The 20,116-nt window shown below is 36.0% G+C and overlaps 1 protein-coding gene across 1 annotated transcript in view; it reads left to right on the forward strand.

The window, feature by feature from the left end:
- LOC145256457 (basal body-orientation factor 1-like) overlaps positions 1-20,116 on the forward strand; it is an 89,773-nt gene that overhangs the window by 7,618 nt on the left and 62,039 nt on the right. Inside the window, exon 3 of the mRNA XM_080115385.1 lies at positions 15,518-15,641. Coding sequence (XP_079971511.1) covers positions 15,518-15,641 — 124 coding nt within the window. The remainder of the gene's footprint in view (positions 1-15,517; positions 15,642-20,116) is intronic.

Consider the following 20,116-nt stretch of genomic DNA (forward strand, 5'->3'; position numbering starts at 1 on the left):
GTTTCACATTCTCTATCCACTCCGTTCTCTATCTATCTCATTCTTTTTTGCTTGAATCATCGATGTAGACAGACAGACGTACATTCCGTGTGCCTCAACAGGCAATACCTTCATTTTAAGATAAAATAAATCTTACCTGTATGTATGTATATATGTATGTATGTATTTATGTCAGGTCATGTCATATGCTACTGGTACCATGTAACCCAGTACTACCTGCCTCATGGTCGGGTCACCGGCGACTAAACTAGTTCCTCCACCAGACTTGTTTGGTCAGGAGGTCGGCTAGTCTCCCTGAAGGATTAAAAACAAGACCTTCCAAAGGGCGAATGAACTCTTTTTCTGGGTCAACGGCCAACTAGCACCGTGTATATTTGTGTGTGTGTATATGTGTATTGGGGTGGAGAGGGTTCCCGTAAGCCGTGGTGAAGACAACCTTTCTAGGAGAAGCAAATCTCTGATTTAAAAAACCATAAAGCGGAAGACCAATACCCGCATTAAGCTGGTCTGCAGTTTAATTTGTTGCTGGCTATCTTGCTCTTGCTTGTTGCTGGATCTCAACATTTTGAACCGAGAGAGAGACTTAGCTGTCGTACAAAGCTAAGACTCTGTAACATCATATTTGTATAGATACTCCCTCAGGTATTTGGGCTCATGGATTTTAAATGTCTGAGGGAGTTGCACTCGTCTGACAAGACGTTGCAATCATCATGTATGTATGCCTAAAACTTTCGACAGAAGCGACAGATTTTCACGAGACTGGTATTATTTTGAAGCTCAACCCTTCAGACGTCAACCATCGAAAAGTTGGCTAAAAACATTAATTCCTTCACCCTGAACTGGCCATTTTTCTACAAGGAAAGGCCGCTTTTTACGCCGATATTTTCGAATGTCATCCCCTCTTTTCGATTGACGAGCCTTAATTTAAACATTTGTCACTTCCGGGTTTTTTTCTTTTCACATTCTTTTCCTCCTTCATGGTACGGGTTCGAGCCTGCCTGCCTGCCTACTATCACTTTTTCTTTGCTCAACACACACCTCCAAACACCCGGGAAACACCGGGCAACGCTGGGCACCCAGGCTAGTTTTAAGATAAAATGAAGGTACATCCTTCCTTAAGATAAGACGACTCATGTATGCATTATTAACGAACTGATGGGAACACTGGATACACAACAAACATACAGCAGTCAAAAAGCATACTTATGCATGTACACACGCATGTACACCCACACACGCATGTACACCCACACACGCATGCACACCCACACACGCATGTACACCCACACACACATGCACACGCACACATGCGTGTCCATCCACACACACACACACACACACACACACACACACACACACACACACACACACACACACACACACACACACTCTCTCTCTCTCTCGTTGCTTTTATTTTGTTCATTTAATAAATATATTCTTTGTATATACTGTAATTCAGTCTTCATTGTCCCAATTGTGGAGGTCACTACTGTGCTAATCGGGGTTACCCATTGGAGATAATATTAATGCGTGTTCAAGAACTCCAACCTCAAAATTGAGACAACGAATACCACGTTGATTTGCTTTTTGAATCATTTTCTCATTTCTAAACATTGCAATACAAGTAAAAAGTGATAGGCATGGTTCTCATTTCAAATACTACATAATATTTTTTCGGATTCCGATACAATTACCGATTCCGATTCTTTATAAATCTATAAATATTTAACCATAAAGTTGTTATTTATTCCAATTACCGTAAAAAAAAAAAAAAAATTTTCTTCAGGCGTAAAAACACCTGTGGAGGTGATCTATAGATTTTAGCATTATTGGTAGTTTAAAATCAATAAATATTTATTATTTTATTATTACTACAGGCAGTGGGAGATTTCGTTTTTAAAAATAATTAACTAAAGAAAAGATAATTAAAGGAATCGTTTTGGCATTGGAAAATACGCAATTGTTTCCCTGATTCCAATACCAATTCTGATACCCCAAAAAGTTCTGATTTTTCCGATTCCAGATTTCAATCCTGATTAATCGTCTCAACACAAATAATTTTCCAAAATTAAAGAAGCTCCAAAAGCTATATCCACGGCAGACCTCGGCATAGTACTATTGACCCTATATTTCGAAGAGTAGAAACTTGATCTTGGATTTATTTTACAGCCTCTTAACTCTCGCTTCCCTTATTTTGTCAGTTAATCCCCGCATTTCTTGAGGGATATTTCTGACAAAGGAGGAAGAATTGCAGTTTGATTTATAACTGGGCATAGTACCATTAGTGGTATATTTATCCTGAGACAAATGCAATAGAGGTACCTTGATAAGAAGAAAAACTTGTATTTTTTTTTTATTGTTAATTTGTAAAAAAAAAAATCTTTTCACAGTTTGCTGAGATGTTGTGTTGTGGACTTTGCAATAAATTAGAAGCAAGTAAATGATTAGTGAATGTTGTTTAAGCAATGTACAAAAAAGTTATGTCAGGATTAACAATCAGAATTTCTCTACCCTGCAACCTCTTTCTGACAGAAGAGATGTTGCAAGTTTGTCTCTGCTTTATCATTATTTTCATGGAAAGTGTTCGACTGAGCTTCAATCTATGGTCCCCCCCCTCGCCAAACTTTCACCAGAAACACACCTGTCTAGCAGAAAACACTATCAATAATTTCCCCCACTCTTTATCTGTACCTAAACCTAAACGTAGATTCCATGAACAAAGCTTCTTTCTTAGAACTGCACGCCTATGGAATTGTCTTCAGTTTTCCTGCTTTCCAGTTGACTACAATATGGTTGTCTTCAAGTCTAATGTAAACAAGTTTTTGATGAGCCGTTCCGTATAAGTTAATAAATTTACCGAATTTCCATTTACTAACGATTATTATATTGTCCAATTTCTACTGTACACTCTTTAACCCTTATTCTCAAGTAGCCTCTTGGCCTTGATAAGTGGTGATGCCTATGTAAAAAAACACATTTGATGACGGTTTTAATGGTTAAGTAGAAGTACATTAGGGTTCTCTATCGAGTTGGTTGCTGTTCGTTTGTATCTTAGGAGCATTGTCCAAAGAGTTTCATATGTTTTGTTCGAAAGAGACTTTAGTTGATGATGTAGTGTTTGCCTATGAATCAATGGAAGGTCTGAATTAGAGGAATGTTATGGAAAGTAAGAATCTGGAAATGAATGTTACAAAACCAAAATGGTTGTAGTGTTGGAAAGTCTCCAGAAAGGGGAAAGTTACCTAACTGATTTTGTGGGAAAAGGGTTGGGTATAATTGAACTTTTTGTAAAACTTGTAATCCAAATCTAATAAACCCATAGTACTATCTCATGATGACTTTGAAGCAAACCACCCGACTCCTTATAGACAACAGAAAACAAAAGTAAAATGAAAAGGTATCAAATGTTCAAAAGTGATATGCATGCAAACTAGGGTTGGATCAAATACTGACTTTTAACAATTGAAATACAAATACAAATACTTTCGTTTAGGTTACCAGAGATACAAATACAAATACTTTTATTCCTCAATCTCAAAATACAAATAAAAATACAATAACTGATTTAAGCAAAAACAAATATAAGTACTTTTTTTTTTCAAAGTAATAAAGAAATCTGAAAATATGAAAAAAAAGAAGAAAAAGAAAAGAAATATTTCCTTCCAAATTTGACATCTACATTACATTCTATATCATGTCCTCATTGCATTTTATTATCATTAGAGCTCTGAAAGTTTCCTTCTCTCTCTCTCTCTCTCTCTCTCTCTCTCTCTCTCTCTCTCTCTCTCTCTCTCTCTCTCTCAAATATAAATACAAATACAAAATACTATTTTCCTGGATGCCATAATACAAATACAAATGATTTTTTCTTGTGATGTTAAAATACAAATACAATTACATTAAAATTGTATTTAAATACAATTGAAATACAAATACAATTGTATTTGATCCAACCCTAATGCAGACAAAGCAGTGAAGAACCAAAACGGAAGTGAAAGATCAATGATGATCAATGGTTTTAGTGTTGGAAAGCCCCCAGAAAGAGGAAAGTTACCCGGCTCAGTCTGCGGAAAGGAGGCTGGATGTAATTGGTGAGAAGAAGAACCTGTATTTTTCTTTTGTGAATTTGGAAGAAAGCTTTTCACAGAGTGGCAAGTGATGTTATCTGGTTGAATTTGCATAAATTAGAGGCAAGCAAGTGATTAGTGAGTGTTGTTCAAGCAATGTACAGAAATGTTCAAATTTATGTTAAAATTAACAACACATTTAATGTTTAAGTAAAAGTATATCAAGGCTCTGTATTGAATCGTTTGTTTTTCGTTTGTATTTTAGAACGGAAGGTCTACATTTTAAGTTAATGAGGAGTTATATAGAAAGCTTTAATGTTAATATATCAGGACCTCGGCATAGTACTATTGACACTATATTTAGAAAAGTAGAAACTTGACCTCGGATTTACTTTACGACCTTTTTACTCTTGCTTTCTTTATTTTGTCATTAAGTCCTCATAGTTCATGAGGGATGTTTCTGACAAAGGAGGAAGAATTGCAGTTCGATTTATACCTGAGCATAGTACCATTAGCGCTATATTTACTCCGAGACAAATGCAATAGAGGTACCTTGGTAAGAAGAAGAACCTGTATTTTTCTATTGTTAATTTGGAAAAAAAAAAAGCTTTTCACAGATTGCCAAGAGATGTCGTCTTGTGGACTTTGCAATAAATTAGACGCAAGTAAATGATTAGTGAATGTTGTTCAAGCAATGTACAGAAATGTTCAAAGTGATGTTAGAATAAACAGCACATTTGGTGACAGTTTTAATGTTTAAGAAGAAGTACATTAGGGTTCTCTATTAAATCAGTTGCTGTTCATTTATATCTTACAGGGGCCCGACAATAATTTTTTCAGACACTTTGAAAAAAATACTTCAAGGTGGTTACTAGTGCCAAAAACTTTTGAGATTTTAAGTACGTAGATGAGGAGTGAAAATCCACTACTAGTATAATCATTTTTTTTAGTTTAGCTTTGATAATTTTAGTTTTTTATGATTTTTGCAAAAACTTGCGTGACACTATTTTTCGGACATGATAAAAAATCCTATTTTATTAAGAGCTATGTTTATGAATATGTTGCTGTATGAAATTTTCTGCTTGTACATAAGAATCAATTATTTGTTCTATTCTACTGCCAAAACAATCAAGTTTAATGAGGTAAAATGCATTCTAAAGAAGTCGTTTGTTTGGTACAGAAGAAGCGAGAAGATGGCCTCAGCATCAGAAGGATCACCATGTATTTGAAGCTGTCGAAATCAACAGTCGAATACATGCTGAAGACAAACTCTGAGCAGAAAAAGAATAGAGGACGGAAAAGATCAATTGGCAAGAGGACTGAAAGGAGAATGAAGAGGACTATGACACGGCTTTTGACATCTGGAGAAAAAGTTACAGCAAAAAAAGTGAAGGAGAGTTGTGAATTGGATGTAAACGTTCGAACAGTACAAAGAACGCTGCATAGGATTGGTTTGAATTATGCAAAGGCTAAGAAAAAAATTACACTTACAAAGAAATACAAAGGAGCAAGACTGGAGTGTGCTAAAAGGTGGTTAACAAAGCATGTTGACTTTAAGAAGGTTATATTTACTGATGAGAAGCGTTTCAAGTTTGATGGGCTCGATGGATGGTGTACTTTGGTCGAGAAGGGGTGAGCCTGTTGTACTGAACAAACAACGGATGGGAGGAGGAGAAGGAGGAGAAGGAGTTATGGTTTGGGGTATGATATTTGCTAATGAAAATATATGGTTGGAGTGCTGAAAGGACGACAGAATAGTGAAAGCTACAAAAAGCCTGTTGTACTGAACAAACAACACGTGGGAGGAGGAGGAGGAGTTATGGTTTGGGGTATGATCTTTGCTAATGGAAATATATGGTTGGAGTGGCTGAAAGGACGGCAGAACAGCGAAAGCTACTGTTGTGAAGGAACATAACTGGCTATACACCGGTTACAAACTGTATATATATATTGGACTGTTTGGCAGACAGCGGCAGACAGCGGCAGACAAGCAGTCGCAGTAAGACGGATAGTCTTACGTGTTGATTATCAGACTTTCTTCCCCATACTTGTTACTATGTACTTCTATTTACCTTAGGCGAGCAGCCTTACGTTTCTGTATTATAAATAAACCCCATTACACATACCACTCGGTGTAACTCACGTTTGTCTTTATTTCCTAAGTATTTAGGAATATAACAATGGCGACGAAAGGATGTTCTTTCTCTTAACAGAGATAAATTACCGTACCAAGGACCGTGTACAATGCAAGGATTTTTTGTTTTACGAAAAAAAACAAACTACACAAGGATTTTTGACCACGTGCGTCAATGAATTTAAAAATTTTTCCTACCTAAAGTAGCGAAAAGTACGGATTTTTCTTCGTAAAGAACTCACAAGAAATTATAGAAACATGTTCAAGGTAAAGTGGAATTTATATTTATTTTGACAAGTAAAAAAAAAAAAAAAAAAAAAATGGTCGCAAGTTGAATTCGAAACTACACTAAAGGATTACGAGTTTCGAAAGAAAAAATATAAATACAACGACTATTGTACCATTTTATGCCACGTGGGAACGGCAGCCATATATTTTTTTTTTTTTTTTGGAAAATTAATTGTTTGTTATTGCCTTTATATAAATAATTGGAACTATTTGTCGTGGGAAGTAAGAAATATTTTGTGTATGAACTTACGTTGTTGAAAAAAAAAAAAAAAAAAAAAAAGAATTATTTTACAAAGCCTGTTGAATTACTATGGATGAACTTCGTTGAAACGTGTTGTGTCTGCATATTGCTACTAATTTACGATATACGTAAATTTACGATTTTTCTTTGGAATTATTGTGTAGAATTCGAAAAGACATTTTTGTACTAGAAGCTAACATGGAACAATTAGCAGAGTTAACTAAGGCTCTAGCCCTTAGCATCCAGGAACAGACAAAAATGACTCAACAATTTTTAGCGCAACAACAACAACAACAACAAATTCAACAACAACAGCTACAGCAACAGCTGCAACAACAACAAGAAAGAACACAAAAAACTTTAGAGGCACAACAAGAACAAACAAACATACTACAACGACAAATGTCGACACAGCAAAAGAATTTAGAAAAGCTAATTCTAACGTCGACCGGGAAGAAGACTAATTTTTCTGCCGAGGGTATTTCAAATTCACTAACGGAATTTCGTTACTCCCCGGATACTGGTGTTACTTTCCCTGCATACTACAGAAGATACGAAACAATTTTTACGAAAAGATGTTTAGACTGGACCGATGAGGAAAAAGTTACCCTGCTACTACAAAAACTGGGTACTGATGAAAACACCAAGTATGCAAATCTAATTCTACCAAAAAAACCGGAGGAGGTTTCGTTCGAGGAAACAATTAGTACCTTGTCGAAAATATTTGATAAAAGGGATAGCCTATTTCACTCTAGATACAAATGTTTGAACATTCAGAAGGCAGAAGCTGAAGACTATCTAGAATATGCTTGCACTGTGAACTGTTTATGCGAATCATTTAAATTGAATGAAATTTCCGCAGACCAATTTAAATGTTTAATCTTTGTACAAGGTCTCACAGCACCAAGGGACAAAGATATACGTTCACGGATCCTAACAATTATGGAGGCGGATCCTAACATAACATTGCAAAAAGTCACTGAAGAGTGTCAACGTCTGATTAACATAAAGAAAGACAACACTCGCATTGAAGAGAAAAATATTTTTAAGGTGCAGCAAGTAAAAAGGCAAGGGACCACAAGAAAGTCCAGGTTCCAAGAACACAGGATCCTTAAAGGATACAAAGACCCAAAGCTAAAGTGTAAATGTTGTGGTAGTTTAAGACACAACAATAAGACCTGCTGGTTTAGGAACAAAATATGTTATGAATGTGGTCTCAGAGGTCACAAGGGAACATACTGTGCCCAGAAGAAAAGACAAGGGACCGATAATGTAAATACGCTTCGCATGAATAAAGAAAAAAGCTGCGAAAGACGGAAATATGTTGATGTTCGGATAAATGGACATCTGGTTACATTGCTTCTGGATAGCGGTGCAGATATTAGTATTATAAATGAAGATATATGGAAAAGGATAGGTCGACCTGAATTAACGAAAACCAGAAAGACGGCGAGAAGTGTGTGCGGCAAAAGATTAGAGTTCAAGGGAGAATTAAAATGCAAAGTGACATTCGCTAACCAGACTCATAAATCCAAAGTGTACGTCGTACCAGGAAAGAATACATGCCTGTTTGGGGTAGATTGGATTGTCCTGTTTAATTTATGGGAGAAACCCATAAATTCGTTTTGTAACGTTTTAACTGCAGAAAAAGCAAACCAAAGGGAAGACTTCCTGAAGGATTTGAAAACTGAGTTTCCCAATGTTTTTGCCGAAGGACTAGGACTCTGTATTAAGACAGAGGCAAAATTTGAATTAAAGAAAAATGCCACTCCAGTATTCAAACCTAAAAGGAATGTGCCTTTTTCAGCGATGGACGCAATCGAAAAAGAGTTGGATAGACTTCAACAACTGGAAGTCATTGAAAAAGTTAACCACACAGATTGGGCAAGTCCAACCGTGTATGTAAAGAAAAAAAATAACAGAATAAGGGTCTGTGGAGATTTTTCAACGGGTTTAAATGACTGTCTATTGGACCATAATTATCCCCTTCCGTCCGCAGAAGATCTGTTCTCTAAGCTTAACGGAGGAAAAATTTTTTCTAAGATAGACCTCTCAGATGCTTACTTGCAAATTAAGATCAGCAATGAATGCTCCAAATACTTAGGCATAAATACTCATAAGGGCATTTTTAAGCTAAAGAGGCTTCCTTTTGGATTAAAGGTTGCTCCTGCTATTTTCCAGCAAATTATGGACACGATGCTGGCAGGGTTGGAATTTTCAATGGCCTACCTTGACGATATCCTAATTAAAAGTGAAAATTTGCAAGATCATAAGAAGCATGTAAAAGAAGTATTCAAAAGAATACAGGAATTTGGTTTTAAATTGAGCCCAGAAAAATGCGATTTTTTTATGAAAAAAATTAAATATCTGGGTCAAATAATCGACAAAGAGGGTCGAAGACCGGATCCACAAAGGACTGAAGCAATTGAAAAGATGCCTGCTCCAGATTCAGTGACAAAATTAAAATCGTTTTTGGGATTAGTTCAATACTATGCAATTTACATCCCTAACATACATAATTTAAGAGCTCCTCTTAACGAGTTACTGAAAAAGGGTGTTAAATGGAACTGGAATAAGGAATGTGAATCTGCTTTCCAAAATATCAAAAGATGTCTACTGTCAGACTTAGCATTGGCACATTTCAATCCAGAAAAGGAACTAATACTAGCAACGGACGCCAGTGATTACGGTGTTGGCGCTGTATTACTTCACAAGTATGAGGATGGTAGGACAAAAGCTATCGCCCATGCTTCAAGAACGTTGGTTGCAGCGGAGAAAAATTACAGCCAAATTGAAAAAGAGGCGCTGTCGATAATATTTGGAATTACAAAGTACAATCGATTTCTCCATGGACGATCTTTTATTTTGCAAACCGACCATAAACCCCTACTTACCATATTTGGATCAAAGAAAGGCATTCCCACAAATACTGCGAATCGATTACAGCGATGGGCTGTAACCCTCTTAAACTATCAGTTTAAGATGGAACATGTATCCTCAAAAAAGTTAGGACACGCAGATGCATTATCACGGTTGATCCCTAAAAGAAGCGAAAGTTTCGAAGAAACGGTAATTGCTGCGCTTAAAGACGAAAGTGAATGTACAAGTTCAATGTGTAATATGATACGTGAACTTCCGGTAACTTTCGAAAAAATAAAAAAAGAGGCAGTAAATGACATTTTCATTAAGAAAATGAAAAATCAATTGGGAGGGATAAAAAAAAATAAAAAGGTAGATCAAACAACGCCTTTTTCCATCTGTGAAGATGTGCTCATGTATGGTGAGAGGATCGTAATTCCACTAACGTTACAGAGGAAAATTCTGAAGGAATTTCATACAGGTCATCCGGGCATTTCGAGAATGAAATCCCTTATGAGAGGATATGTGTACTGGCCTGGTATGGACAAGGAAGTTGAAAAATGTGTCAAGACATGCAGAGGATGTCAATTAGCAGCTCGAGATCCTCCAGTAAAAACGACGCCATGGCCAAAGACGGACCTACCCTGGTCACGTCTGCATATTGATTATGCGGGACCTATAAATGGTTATTTTTACTTGATTATTGTAGATTCTTTTTCAAAATGGCCAGAAATATTTAAGTTTAGACATCCAACAGCAAAAAACACTGTGAGTGCGCTTAATGAAATTTTTAGCCGTTTTGGAGTGCCAAAAACCTTAGTGAGCGATAATGGAACAGCATTTACTGCTCATGAATTCAAAGAATTCTGTGACTCGCTAAATATTCTACATATGACAACACCTGTGTACCATCCACGATCGAATGGGTTGGCCGAAAAATTTGTAGATACGTTTAAAAGGGCACTTAAGAAAAATCTTACTACGGACACAGACGAACAATGTATTCAAACATTTTTAGCAATTTACAGGGTGACACCAAATCCTAATAATAATGTCAATTCTTCCCCGGCTGAGCTAATGTTTGCAAGAAAGATAAGATCTGTCTTCGATAGGCTGCTACCAGAGAAAAAGAAAGTTTTCAAAAACGAAAACCTTAATACCAAGTGCTTCTCCCCAGGTGAAAATGTATATTTCAAAAATTTTCAAAATGGACAAAATCAGTGGGTTGAAGGTATTATCAAAAAAAGGATTGGGAGCATGGTCTATACCATCCAAGGATTAAGTTTTGTCTGCAAAAGACACAGAAATCAAATACGTCCCAGACTGTCTCCAAATGTGGAAGAGACACCAATGGAAACATTGTGCGATATTTTTGATATACCAAAACCAGCGTGTGTACCGCAAACAATGAATATTTCGCCTGAACCGACCATACGGGCTGGACAGAAACCTTTACCCCGGGTAACGCTGACCAGAAGGAAAAGCGCAAGAAAGAGAAAAGTTACCAGGAGATTAAGCCCTGACCCTAAAAGGAAGAGGTATTTAAGCTAAAATCAGGAAGATTTCAGCTTCAGGGGGAGGTGTTGTGAAGGAACATAACTGGCTATACACCGGTTACAAACTGTATATATATATTGGACTGTTTGGCAGACAGCGGCAGACAGCGGCAGACAAGCAGTCGCAGTAAGACGGATAGTCTTACGTGTTGATTATCAGACTTTCTTCCCCATACTTGTTACTATGTACTTCTATTTACCTTAGGCGAGCAGCCTTACGTTTCTGTATTATAAATAAACCCCATTACACATACCACTCGGTGTAACTCACGTTTGTCTTTATTTCCTAAGTATTTAGGAATATAACAGCTACAAACAGTTGTTGGATGGGAAAACCCTACCAAGGATAAGAAGAGAGATGGGGAATGATTTCGTTCTACAGCAAGACAATTGCAGCATCCATGTGTCAAAACTCATGAAAGAATGGATGGCTAAAGTGAATATGACTAATTTGGAATGGCCTGCAAAAAGCGCAGATCTAAATTTAATGGAAAATGTTTGGGAAATGCTTACGCAACTTGTCTATGATGGACCTGAAATAACGAAAGAGGCTCAACTATGGGAACGAATACTAGATGCCAAAGAACAACTAATAGAAATACGTACAGATGTTATGGAAAGAGATTGATAAAAGTTATTGAGACGAAAGGTGATATTACAGACTATTAACAGTTTCTCAACGATGTCCGAAAAATAATGTTGCATGTGTTATGTAAAAAATGATGAAAATGATTTTCTTCCATTTTTATTACATGTATTGTCTTTATATGTTTATGCTATTCTATTGGAGGAATTTCGCTACTTTATGGTACTCAGAAAGTCGAATACTAAAGTATCTGAAAAATATTGTCGGGCCCCTGTAGGAGCATTCTCCAAGGAGTTTCCTATGTTTTGTATAAGAGAGACTTTAGTTGATGATGTAGGGTTTATATTTGAATCAATGGAAATCTGCACGCCACGTTAATGACTTGGAGGAATCTTATGGAAACTAAGAATCTGAAAATGAATGTTACAAAGACCAAAGTGATGATTAATTGTTGTAGTGTCGGAAAGTCCCCAGTAAGCAAGCCACCCGACCCCTTATAGATAACAGAAAACAAAAGTAAAATGAAAAGAGAGCAAATGTTCAAAAATTACATGCATGGGAACACATGAATTAAGAATCAAAACGGAAGTAAAATATCACGAAATTGATTAGCATGTCGGGAGTTTAAACGGAATTTATTTGAAAAGTATCATCATTATTGCCTTCGTTTTTGTTTCTCATTTCCAATATTAATTTTCAAACTTAGATAGCCTCCCAAATTATTTTTATAAATGTTTCCAAATGCAACGTGGCTGTGTTTGTTACACTTTAAACCTCTCCCAGATCCCCACGCTGTCCGACACCATCGCAAAGGTTGGTTGGTTGTTTTTGTTTTACGGCATATCAACCTTTTTCAGGTTATTTAATGCCGAATCTAGTTATTTTAAAGAACGATTTTTAATGGAGTATTTTTTTTTTAAGTCAGATTCTATTTAACCCATAGTTGGGACCCTAACAGTTACTACCACTCCGGGTCAGAGTGGACCTGGGAGCAGTGGCAATTAAAGGGTGGCTCCACACTCCCCAAGGCCCGCAAGGTGGGGCCTCACCATCGGATATAGTTTAAGGTCATATCCAGAACCCCATCGCAAAGGAACAAACACACAAAACAAATAAGTCCTGACTCGGCTTATTTTCTGTTTTAGCAAAAGGCATTTATTGTCATTACTTTCCAAACAATGCCTGCACAATATGGCATAATCACATTGACGCACCGGTTCCCGCCAGCTCACTGAAGTTAAGCAATGTTGAGCCTGGTCATTACTAAACTGGGTGACCAATTTGGGAATTCTAGGCACTGTACGTCGACACCTCTCTGCAAGAGCTGCAAAAACCTAACGTCATCATTTTCCCTAACGGGGATATACACACGACTGAGGACCGCTTGTGAATTTCATACTCCTTTAAAACTTTTTTTTTTTACAAAGGAACTTCCTCCTTTGGAGAAAGCCAGTTAAACCCAAATAAGGTTAGTGCCATTTCACACACACAAACAATGCTTGCTTCTTTTCTTTTTCCTTTATGGTTCATTTCGTCTGCCATGAGATTAACAAAACCCTATCATCTCAACACCAGCTTAAAAGTCTCTTGCCACTATCATGGGGCTACACGTCCATCTAGCCCGGTGTACACTTTTCTTCTTTCTCAAACCGCATGAAGTTTATTTTTATTTTTCTTCCGATGCAAGCCTGCACACATTCCTAATTTGCATATGTGCTTTAACGGCTGCTGCTGCTTATATCTTTGCAAACCACCTATTCTTTGGATGTTGCTGATATTTTCACACTAGCTCATACGCACTCTGTTACACAAATATCAAAACAGTGACTGTTTATTGCACCACTGTAACCTAATAAGTGTTGATGTGCCGTAAAACTGACAATCCCAATCTAATAATATGAGATGGCTTCCTGTGATTCAAAACATCCATCCTTCTACAACGGTTTATCCGCAAGGATAAACGCTTCACATTACCATACCAGCATAGCTGATTCATCCTTGGGATAGATAATACAGCTTCTTATTCCAGTATTTCAATAACTGCAAGATTTTGGAACTCCCTTCCTGCTCACTGTTTTCCTCCGATAGCTGAAACCCATATTTTGAATTAATGAGGAGTTCTGCAGACAGCTTTAATGTCAAAACATGAGTACATCACAGTACTAGATATTTTTTTTTTTAAATCGATCTGCCGACTCTATCTTAACAATCAGCAAGACTTCTATTGGGTCATGGCTGATGGGACAAGACCAAACCAGCCTCATGGATGATATAAAGCATCCCATTTGAAATTTTGTAGAGACTACTGAGTTCAACATCAAGATTCACGAGTTCGACAAAATGCTCCCGAAGAAGGCCAAAGGTCACATAATTTGTTCAGTGGTCAAACGTTTTCTGATATATTGTAAGTTTACTCTCCAGTTTTTGCAGCTCAGAAGGTCCTCTTCCAATTCCTCTCTGTATCATCTTGTGGAATCACTTTCTTCCTAATTTTATTTGACCAACGAATCTTCCCGTAATTCAAGACATCCATGCTTCTACAACGGTTTATCCACAAGGATGAACGTTTCACATCACCATACCAGCATAGTAGATTCATCCTTAGGATAATACAGCTTCTCATTCCAGTAGCTTCTTTCCAAGAACTGTAAGATTTTGGAACTCCCTTCCTGTTCACTGTTTTCCTCCGACCTACAGTCTTAGTCTTTTCAACACCAAGGTCAATAGGTAATTCCTGTCTTTGCAATAATCATCTTTTAATGTTGTTAGTTCCTCACATCAAATGGCTTCATGACTTGTCCCAAGTGATTTCGACAGAAAATAAAAAAAAAACAGTTACAAGACTGTTTTAGATCTGATGACCTCAGAGGAACTGTTGCATAAGTCTCCTGAAACAATAAAAGAAAAAGAAATACACTACCAAATAATCAACTTTTGTGTATTTTCGTTACAAGAAAAGAAATTACTTGTGCGTGTGTGTGCGCAAAGGTGGCTGTCTGTATGAAAGAAGGAAGGGAGGAAGAAGGTGAAGACTTGAGAGAGTGAGAGAAAGAGTCCGGCTATGTGTTGTGGCGAAGTGAAAGAAAGAGAGAGTCAAACAATGTTCCTTGACGTGCGAGACAAGTTGTCATCTCAGCTACTGAATTCACTCGTCAAGCTTTCGGCTTGCGACTTGTCTTTCTGTTGGTGTCTTGTCCCTCTCTGACAAGAGAAGTTCTTCTTGCCTTTTTATATTTTTTTAGAGGCTCCCAGAGGCTTAATCGAGCCATGATTGGTCAAAAATTTATCTTTCTGGCGAAGAAACGTGTTTTCAACTACGTAGGTCATTTCTCAAACGTCCTGCTTTTTAACCCAAGAGATTTGGTGTGGGTGAATGCTGTAATTAATACCCACACAAATTTATAAATTTTAATGTGTGTGTGTGTGTGTGTGTGTGTTAGAAAAATAAAATAAGAAAAAGCACAGAACATAAAATCTACCCACTATAAAGAGATGTGTGCAGAATGGGAGACTTTGTTAGTTTGGTCACATTGAAAGAATGTGTTTTGGTAATTAGGTGTAGAACAGTTGAAATAGCAGCGTCTGTTAGCAGAGAAAAGCCAAGGAAAACATGAGAAGACATAATGGATTTGAGAGAAAATTAGAAGTAGGTTGGTTTAGAAGTCAATTTCTAAAGTCGTCCAACACATGCCAACATGTAAAACAGACTTTAAAGCAATGATGATGATGACGATTTTTAAGATGTTTATTTTCCTTTTCCTTTTGTTTTTTTTTTTCTTTTTAAAGACAAACAGTTCACAGACTTCTTATGGAGAACCATGCATTACAGACAAGCATGAAACAGGCGGAATGGGAAATGATCGATGCGGTTAATTTATTGAAAAAACAGGAAGCAGAAAGAGAAGACAAGGTAACACAAATCATCTATAATATAAATCTCACCTGTCTGTTTAAATGTATGTATGTATGTATGTATGTATTATGTATTTTGCCTAAAACTTTCGACAGAGTTGACGAATTTTCATGAGATCGATATCGTTTTGAAGCTCGACAATTCGGACGACAAATATCGAAAAATTGACTAAAAACATTAATTCCTTCACCCTCAACTGAGCACTTTTTTTGCTGATATTTTCGAAAGTCATCCTCCCTTTTCGATTGACTAGCCTTAATTTAAACCTTCGTCCCTTTCCGGTTTTGCGATTGACGAAACGGAAAAGATGTCACTTTTTTTTCATGTTTTTTTCCTCATTCGTGGTACGAGTTTAAGCCTGCCTGTCTACTGCCACTTTTTTTTTTTTTTTGCTCAACACACACCTCCAAACATCCGGGCAACGCCGCACACCCAGGCTAGTCTAATATATAAAAGGCAAAATGGGCGCGAGCGTTTGTGTCCATGAAAGGTTTTTTGCATCGGGAAGTATGCAAAACCTTCTCACGTTGTTTAGATTCCGCGAGAAGTTTTCGTATACTTCCTAGATCGTAATATCTCAGATTCGCAAACGAACATCATCTCCATCTTTTTTTGATCGAGTTAAACAAAATTCCCACTGTGCCGTCCTCTCAGCAGTTTGTTTGTCTTTTTCATATAAATAAAGCAAAACTATTCAAATGCAACCGACAGCTCGACAGCCTGGTGGCCGAGCTGCAGTATCCGCTCTTAAAATGAGATTAGTTCTCAGTCAATGGAGAGGGAAAGGAAAAATTTCTATTCTGAGAAAATTTCATTTTTAAGCATATTGTGTCACATTTTGTTTTTTTTTGGGGGGAAAACAAATAAATACCGACAGAAAGCGCCAGTTTTAAAAGAAACGTTCATTTCTGTGCATGTGTGGCGATTACTATGATTCTTAACTTAATTACCAACTCGTTCAATTCACTATCCTCTGGCCTAATGGTTAATGAGAAAGACTAATTACCCCACGTTTTTTAGTTCAATCCCACCTCTCTATCTTTTTTTTTTTTCTTTTTTTTTATTTCGTCCTTGTGCCAATATCCTTCACCAGGCAAAAGTTATTTACCAACTCATTTAATTTACAATCCTCTTTTTTTTCCACGTTCCTTTCCTCCTTCACGGTACAGGTTCGAGCCTGCCTGCCTACTACCACTTTTCTTTTGTGCTCAAAACACACTTCTAAACACCCGGGCAATGCCAGGCACCCAAGCTAGTAAATAATAAGTCTTTCTTTATTAGTTCTGTTTGGATTCGGATGAATTAAAAAAAAATTTTGTTTTGATCATTCAGGCAGATGGAGGCAGAGGGACCTAGAGGTTCAATGTTTCGCCCGTCTTATGCAGGCTTCCTCAAAATGGATGGTCAATGACATATCCCTCATGAGAAAGCCCGCCTAAGACGGGCAAAACGTCGAGCCGCTTACATTTCAAATTTCATATCGTCAGATTTTATCCATTTTAATAATCATATATACTAGCAGGACCTGTGGAAATTCCGCAGGGGACTCATTCATATGTAATATATTGATGTTGGCATTCTGTAGATGTTCAGTGTAAATGGAGACGCTCTGATATTGTTGTAGCTTTTTTGTTAAAACTGCAAAAGTATTTATCTAAGCTAGCACGAACGCCCAGTAAAGCTCGGTCATAAATTATGCTTGAATATGATATTTTAATTCTTGCAGATTTCGTATATATTATTATAGGGTTAATGTTCTATCGATTTTTATATGTTATAAAGTTGCGATTTCAAAAATAAAAAAATATATCTTTATGACTTGGGTGCATTAGCTTGAATCGAAACCGAAATAAAAAAACTTAAGAAAAAAAAAAAATATATATATATGCATATATATATATATAACTTGAGTTCCTTCAGCCATAATCGAAACCGAAACCAAAACTTATGAAGAATTTTTTATAAAATTATTTATAAAAAAATAGATGATTTAAGTGGCATCAACTATAGTCGAAACCGAAACCAAAACTTATGAAAAATTTTTGGTAAAATTATTTATGACAAGTAATAGAAGAACTAAACAACCCGGATATAAGCGTGATACACAAAAGAACACACACGCTATCGTATTAATATATAGACTAACGGGACCTGTGGAAATTCCACAACGGACTCTTTCATATGTGATATATTGATGTTGGCATTCAGCGTAAATGGGGACGTCTTGTAGCTCTTTTATTAAAACTGCAAAAGTATTTATCTAAGCTAGCAGAGACACCCGGCAAAGCCTAGTCGTAAACTACGCTTATATGATATTTTAATTCATGCAGATTTCGTATATATCATTATAAAGTCAATTTTCTAGTGATTCTTATATATTATAAAGTTGTGATTGCAAAAATATAAAAAAATATATCCATATGACTTCGGTGCATCAGTTTGAATCGAAACCGAAAACAAAACATTATATATATATATACATATATATATATATATATTTATATATATATTTTTGTAGAAATATATTTCTTGCTATATATCAATTCTTATATAAGAAGCTCAATGTAATTACAAAGCGATATAGAGAATAAATGACACAAAGTTATATTCCAAAATTCATGATGTTGACCATCTTATAATTTATTTCTTTAATTCAGTTGACTTATACAATTCTTGACAGTATCAAGTATAGTAGATTCACTGATTGATATAATAATTAAGTGGTTGATTTTGCGCTACGAAATAGATACTGTCAAGAATTGTATAAGTTAACTGAATTAAAGGAATAAATTATAAGATGGTCAACATCATGAACTTTGGAATATAACTTTTTGTCATTTATTCTCTCTCTCCCTCTCTGTCTCTGTCTGTCTCTCTCTCTCTCTCTCTCTATATATATATATATATTTATATATATATATAGTAAGTTATAAAATATATATGGCGATTAAGCTACACTAAATATTCCGCATTTCATCCACTCTAGGCTTATTCAGGTTTCGCCATATATATTTTATAACTTACTAACTAGCTCTACCTACGCATTGAGCACTTTTGAAGTAAATACTTAAAGTTTACGCATAAATAAATACTCTCGTATATTAATTTTATGTGAGTAAATGAAGTAGTTTTATATATATATATATATATATATATATATATATATATATATTTTTTTTTTTTACATGGGGATCACCACTTATCAAGGCCCGTAAGCCACTCGGGGATAAGGGTTATTTTGTGTACAATAATCGATGGGATAATATCGTAGTAATAGTTGGTATTGGAGATTTGATAAAGTGTCTTACTTAAGGGGGCGATTAATCAGGAATTTGTTTATGTTGGACTTGAAGACGTCCAAGTTGTAGTCAGGTGGGAAACAGGCAAACGGAAGAGAATTCCACAGGCGTGCACTTCTCAGAAAAAAAGCTATGTTCATGGAATTTACGTTTTGATTTAGGCACAGATAAAGAGTGGGGGAAATATATATATATATATATATATATATATATATATATATATATATATATATATATATATATATTCGGAATAAAAAAGATGTAAGCGTGACGCACAAAATAACACACACGCTATTGTATTACTATATAGATAGATAAGATAAGAAGATTAGATATATTATATTGGGTAAAATATAAAATAGTGATTAAAAAAAAAATGGATGAGTTAGATGCCTTCAGCTATGATCGAAACTGAAACTAAAAATTATGGAGAATTTTTATATCAGTATTTATTACAAAAAATATGTATATTCCGGAATTAAATCTCAACAAATGAAATTTGCCGGAAAGCGTGACGCACAAAAGAACACTCACGCTATCGTATTTATATAGAGATAATTTAATAACTTTTCAAATTCGCAAATGGAATAATAAACTTAAAGCAAGCTTTAATATTAATATTTATATGACAATCCTTACCAAATGAAAAAGGTCAGTATTCGAGATAGAACAGTGATATAAGGAAGCCAGAGATCTGTAAATTAGAAACTACAGCAGTTAATTATTTGACAAGGAATACAAAATTAAAAAATTTCCTTATTCTATGGAGTTTCACAGAAATCGAAACTTATAGTGCTCCAGCCATAGTCATTGACATTTCAGCTATGGTCAGACAAAATAATGCATAAAATAAAAATAGTTAAAAAATGAACTGACTTGACATATAAATGTATATTTGCGCACGCATAAGAGCGCATAATTTTTGGAACACTTACATAGAGGACATTGCAAAGGCTGCTGCAAAGAAGGTGGGTTCCCTCGATCGAGCTAGAAGACTACTCACGCCTGAGAGTATCCTGTAGGCCACCATTCGCTCCATACCATTGGGGTATTGTTGCCACATCTGGGCTGATGCATCTACCACTAGTCTCTCCCTCTTAGATAGTTTCTAAAATAGAGTTGCCAATCTATTCGGTCCCACTTTATCAACTAAGCTCCAGCCCCTGTCCCATC

Source organism: Euprymna scolopes, chromosome 32, assembly GCF_053919585.1.
Source record: "Euprymna scolopes isolate OS-2025 chromosome 32, ASM5391958v1, whole genome shotgun sequence".
Lineage (NCBI taxonomy): Eukaryota > Metazoa > Mollusca > Cephalopoda > Sepiida > Sepiolidae > Euprymna > Euprymna scolopes.